Below are 6,076 nucleotides of genomic sequence, written 5' to 3'. Positions count from 1 at the left end.
TTTCTAATGGCCTTTAAAAAATATTAAAAAAAAGGGGCTACAGGTGCCACCCGGGGAGAGAGGGGGCGTCGCCGCCGTGACACCAGGGAGAAAGAGGGGGGCGTCGTTGTGAGACCGGGGGGGGGGGGGGGGGGGGTCATCATGACACCGGGGGAGAGAGGGGGCGTCGCCATGACACCGGAGAGAGGGGGGGGGGGGGGGTGGGGGGGGGGGGCATCGTGACACCGTGGAGAGGGGGGGGGGGGGGGGGGGCGTCGTCGTGGGATTTATCCAATCAGGGAATTTATTTCGCCACCTTCCTCCGTGTCCTATAGGAAGAATCCCATCTCCGTTGATGGAAAACGGTTGCTGACCCCATCACACAGCGGGTCCTTACAGTGCACTTAGCACCCCCCCCAGAGTCACACTAATGATATCATATAATTATAGGATCTACATTTACCCCCCCCCCCCCCCCACCACCACCACCACACCTCATCTCCTTTTGATTAAAAGTGTGAGATGGAGGTGAGAGGGCATGTTGGGGGAGGGGCCTGTGTGACGAGAGACACACCAGGCGAAGCGCTTCCCCCCCTCCCTTTCCCCCCCCCCCCCCCCTCCCCTCCCAACTAGACGGGACCAGAGTGATCCGGTTAAGCTCCTAGCTGCCTCTCTTAGCCGCCGCCGCCGCGAGGAGCAGATTAAACCCTCCGACGGCAGGGAGAGAGCAGGCCGCCGCGTGACCCCTGACCCCGCTTACCAGCCGTGTGACCCCTGCAGACGACAACACAGAGCGCGGGACGGACGGACAGATGGACGGGACAGACGGGTGGGGCAGACTGGGGGGGGGGGGGGGGGGGGGCAGGGCTGCAGGCGTCCCTCAAGTCTGGACGTTTGGAACAGACCGGTAGTGTGGGCGGCTACGTGGTGCAGTGGGCAAGGCGCTCACCACGAATACAGGAGACTGGGCTCGAACAGGTTCGCCTCCCTGTTCGAGCCCAGCGCTCCACATTGCTTTCAGTTTAGCTGGTCGTCCGTACTAATACACATTGGCCGTATTAGGGGGAGGGGAAACTGATGGGTGGGGATCGGGCGTTGTGGACAGCGACTCCTACAGGTCGGTTGGTGCGCCTGCGCAGTAGAATCAGGAAGCGACGGGGGCGGGGCCCCTCCAAAGCCCAGACCCCTGACGCTGAGAGATCGAGCCGCGCAGGTGAAAAGATGCGACGGCTGTTACCTCGAGTATCGGAGGGGACTCGTGCTATGTATGACTTAGTCCACATTGCAGCCGGCTTGTGGGAGGCAAGAAACAGCGTTCGAGACAGGGGAGGGTTGAAAAAAAAAATTTAAAATGGGAGAAAAAAGTGGATCAAAAAAAGAAAAGACTGGTAGTGTAAAAGGTCTCCATGCTGGTTCCTTTAAAGGAACACTCCAACATTTTGGGAAATTAGAAGATGCATACCTTTTTCTTCTCTGTGCATGTGTAACGGATGGTACCGCGAAGCCCAGTCACGAAGAACTTCGGACATTGTGAAGTGGCTGTGGCACGGTAGCGGTACAGGAAGTAAAACTCACTCCCCTGAGGCATCCAGACTGAGTGCTTAGAAGTGAATTCACCTCTTGGTACAGAGGTCTGTGATGCAGTAGAAGTAGGAAGACGTTGGGAACTAGGCTAATGGAGGAACCTACTTCCAGTGACTGACGCTAAGCTAGGCTAACGGTGCACGTCTTCCTACTCCTACTGCATGCACAGAGAAGAAAAAAGGTCTGTATCTTCTGGTCTAACTCCAGAGTAGATGGCAAATAAACTAATTTCCCAAATGTTGGAGTTTTCCTTTAAGTCTTACTGTGGCAAAAAAAAAGAAATAAAAAAGAGCCGAGTAACCGCTCTCAACGTCACGCTCGAAGAAGAGAGCCCTCTCGCTCATTATACCGGTGAAATAACATTAGGATTTGTCTTAATAAACTAAACCACTTGACGGCCATTATCAAAAACAAAAACATAACATAGATTACAAGCTATATTATACACTCACAAGCCGGTTAAAAAGTGCAAGAGGATTATTTAAAAACTCCCTTCGTTCCCTACGATATAATAATCCCACTTATTTTGCGCGTACGTGTAATTTAGCACTTGGGTGATTCCAAGCTGCCTTCTTTTTTTTTAACCCTTTCACTACCACACTACAGAAGTTAACCCTTTACTATCACACTACAGACGGTTACCGTCTGTAGTGTGACAGTAAAGGGTTAACCTTCTGTATTGTCGCAGTGAAAGGGTTAACCTTCTGTATTGTCGCAGTGAAAGGGTTAACCGTTTGGTAGTACGGCAGTGAAAGGGTTAAGGGGGGGGGGGCTTTATTATGGTACGTGTGTTATCGTTTTTTTTTCCTATATTGCGTGGTCTCTTGCCTGAACCCCTGACCGCCGCCGCAAGCCAGATCTCACCATCTGGGATAATAAAGTAGACTGGACTGAACAACCCATACGGTGCTGGCCGGCCGGGCACGGCTCTCCACACCCTACGGGAGCGTTTCAGTCCAGCGCCCCCGCCCCCCATATGACTTACACCCAAGTCATCCATTATTCCTGCAATGTCACGGGCAAGACGGCAGAGAGAGAAACGGCCAAATACCTCAAGGAGTTCACAAAGCTAACCTTTCCGGAACACAAAATAGATTACATTGAGTTTGCTGACAATCTACAATACATGGTTCGTACTTGGCAGGAGATTTGCTCCCCCCCCCCCCCCCCCCCCCCCCTGCTAAGTCCTGCCTCTCTCCGTGAGCATCTGTGCATACTGTACTGTACACTTCAATATGTTGTTGTTTCCAGAACATTTCATTGTAGGGCTGCCCACTCAAAGTCGATTGACCTTGATCTCAAGCTCCGCCGTCTTTTCTTGAACCCACAGCGGTTTGGGTTGGCGGGGGTTTGAGATCCATTTTGGTCAATTTGGTCTTTAATCAGCCGAGACTTTATTAGTTGAATTTAATGTTTTTGTTTTTTTCCATCATGAATTATATTATTTCCACACAGTTATTTCCTGAATAACTATAAGCACATCTCTGATTTAAAGGAACACGGCAACATTATGGGATGTGCACTTACAGTCTTCTCCAGTGTCAGACGAGAAGAAAGATACCAAAGATTCCTCCGTGTGTTCAGTGGAAAGCTATCCGGCTGCAAGCTAGCCTAGCACAGCACAAATTAATGGAAGCGGATACGGACCACTAGCCTAGCTTAGTACAAATGAAGCGGATATGGACCACGTATCTGCGTACATTAATTTGTACTAAGCTAGGCTAGCTGGTCCGTATCCGCTTCCATTAATTTGTGCTAAGCTAGGCTAGCTTGTAGCCGGATAGCTTTCCACTGAACATAAGAGGAAAATGGTATCCATCTTTTTGTCCGACACTGGAAGAAGACAGTAGGTGCACATCCCATAACGTTGGCCCGCATTATTGCACGTGGGGGAAATCTAAATTTAACAGATGTGTCCATTAAATCAACTAATAGAAAAAGTCCTCGTCTATTAGAACAAGTTTATTTTGCCCCATTTCCTCGAGTGAGGAACGTGAGGAATGTGCAGGACTCACTTCATGATGACGATGTAGCCGACGTACATGAGGACCAGCACCAGGCTCTCCCACCTGAGAGACGAGAGGATCACATCATACCAGAACTAACTCATACAAGACACATCATACCAGAACTAACTCATACAAGACACATCATACCAGAACTAACTCATACAAGACACATCATACCAGAACTAACTCATACAAGACATATCATACCAGAACTAACTCATACCAGACACATCATACCAGAACTAACTCACACAAGACACATCATACCAGAACTAACTCACACAAGACACATCATACCAGAACTAACTCATACAAGACATCATACCAGAACTAACTCATACAAGACATCATACCAGAACTAACTCATACAGGACACATCATACCAGAACTAACTCATACAGGACATATAAGATCAATCATACCAGAACTAACTCATACAGGACATATAAGATCAATCATACCAGAACTAACTCATACAGGACATATAAGAATATTCCTTTATTGATCCCCTTGGGGGAAATGTTGGCGTCATAACAGCATGGGGGAGGGGGGGGGGGGTACAGGTACTGGCAGGGTAATAGTAGAAAGACAATACAATTGTATCTGAATATAAAAATATGAGAAAAATAAACAGTGTAAACAAGGTGCAGATGAGGCTCTGTATGCCTTATCGGTTATATTATACGTCACAATAAATATAGGCAATAAAGAATTTGAATCTGAACGTACACTATGAGTAAGAGTAAAAGTAAACAGTAGGCCCTAACTGGCATGATATACGTTGTTGTAGTGTGCAGTAACTTGCACCAAGAATTCAGCTGGAGGAGGAACTTACCAAACTATCTTCTCATCATAGATGAACTAGAAGGGAAAAAGGGGCAAAGACATCAGTATTCAAGATGGGACCAATACAAGAAAAAACAAACAAAGTAACTGCCGTTATGACCGTGACTACATGCATTGCACCAGAATTAGGGGATGCACCGATCCAACTTGTTCAGTCCCGATACCTGGGCTCCGAGTACCGATCCTTTACTTTTAATGAACAGTATAGACTTGGATTTAAAATGTCGGGGTTGTTGGACAAAAGGTTATCGAGATATAAATAAATGTTCCTCCATTAGAGAGAGTCAACGCGTCACAAATGCCGCAAATCAAGTCACTTCGTTTTGATTTCTGGCACGTTAAGACGTGTTCCTTGGCATCAGATTTTACATTTACATTTAGAGAGACTTACAAGTTGTGTACAACAGGTCGGCGGGAAAGGAAGGGCACAACTCTGGCAGCTGAGGGCAAGTGATATTGTTCGTCAAACAGTGTCGAATTTGAGCGCTACAGTCTTGAGTGCATAGTAGTAAAGACATGTAGTGGGGTAGTAATTAGTGGTGGGACTCGATAATTTTTTTTTATCTAATTAATTCGAGACTTTATAGTTAATTAATCAAAATGTCACATTTTAACCGCATTTCAATATTTGATGCAAAAAGCAACATTTCTCAATTCAAATGGATTTTGGTATACAAGTGAATCAATGAATATACATTATACATACGTTTAAGCAGCAACATTTTGTTTATTAGCTACTACACAGACCAACAGATAAATGCAAAACAAAGTTCAGCACTTTTAGGATTAATATATATAGTAATATAGGCAAGGTAGATTACTTAGTAGCAAAGTTCTAAATAGTATTTGGGAAATTCTCCCGATATTCTATTTTAGCCTGGCGTCAGATCGATATCCGATACCAGTATAGGTGCATCCCTAACCAAAATCACAGTGTATATGTGAGATACAAGGGTACATTTGGCACTTTGTTTGGATCGAGTGCAGACCGGCGGGGCGGGTGTTAAATGTACTCCTTATAAAAAAGGGTCAAATACACAGTGTACCGATTTAACGGAAACTGTATCAGTGATACAAGTTACTATCCAACTCACCGCGATCAGAGCCAACACGGACAGGGTGTAGTAGAACGAGTCTCTGAACACCGACCACCACGTCAAGATCACCACCTGGACAAGAGACCAGAGAGACACGAGGTCACAGGGGTCAGCGACGACGTCCACCGCAGACAGACGAGGAGCCGATATACAGTACATAGTGGTGCATGATATATCGGCCGCGATATGGAAATTTTTTACACATCACATCGGTATCGTTCCGATGTCAAAATAGGGCAGATTTGAATTAAAAAAAATATATATATATTTTTTTTATCTAACATGTTTTGGTCTTAAACTGTTTCAAAATATCAAGTCATTTCTGAAAATAAATTACAAAAGTAAAAAAAATTATGCGTTTTGGAAAATAGCTCTTTATTTGATTATCATAAAAAAAGTGTTTTCTATACAGAGATATCGACATCGGTAAATATCGGTATCGGTCAGAACAGCAATATAAAATATCGGTCATCGCCGGTATATCGGCCACAATTTTCACATCGGTGCGTGCATCACTAACTAAGCACAGTGTGTTGTTTACGTCATCCCGTTTCCACTAAA

At 45.9% G+C, this 6,076-nt stretch overlaps 1 protein-coding gene across 1 annotated transcript in view; it reads right to left on the bottom strand.

Annotated features, from left to right (window-relative positions):
* Positions 1-3,574: 3,574 nt before the first annotated feature.
* Positions 3,575-6,076, bottom strand: part of LOC311228406 (sodium/potassium/calcium exchanger 4-like) — a gene marked incomplete at both ends in the record, with an annotated part of 52,847 nt that continues 50,345 nt past the window's right edge. Inside the window, 3 exons of the mRNA XM_084314314.1 lie at positions 3,575-3,632; positions 4,408-4,433; positions 5,513-5,587. Coding sequence (XP_084170440.1) covers positions 3,575-3,632; positions 4,408-4,433; positions 5,513-5,587 — 159 coding nt within the window. The remainder of the gene's footprint in view (positions 3,633-4,407; positions 4,434-5,512; positions 5,588-6,076) is intronic.

Source organism: Notolepis coatsorum, assembly GCF_963971535.1.
Source record: "Notolepis coatsorum genome assembly, chromosome: 5".
NCBI lineage: Eukaryota > Metazoa > Chordata > Actinopteri > Aulopiformes > Paralepididae > Notolepis > Notolepis coatsorum.
The sequence above is the reverse complement of the archived record's forward strand: the minus strand, read 5'-3'. Positions and strand labels throughout refer to the sequence as shown.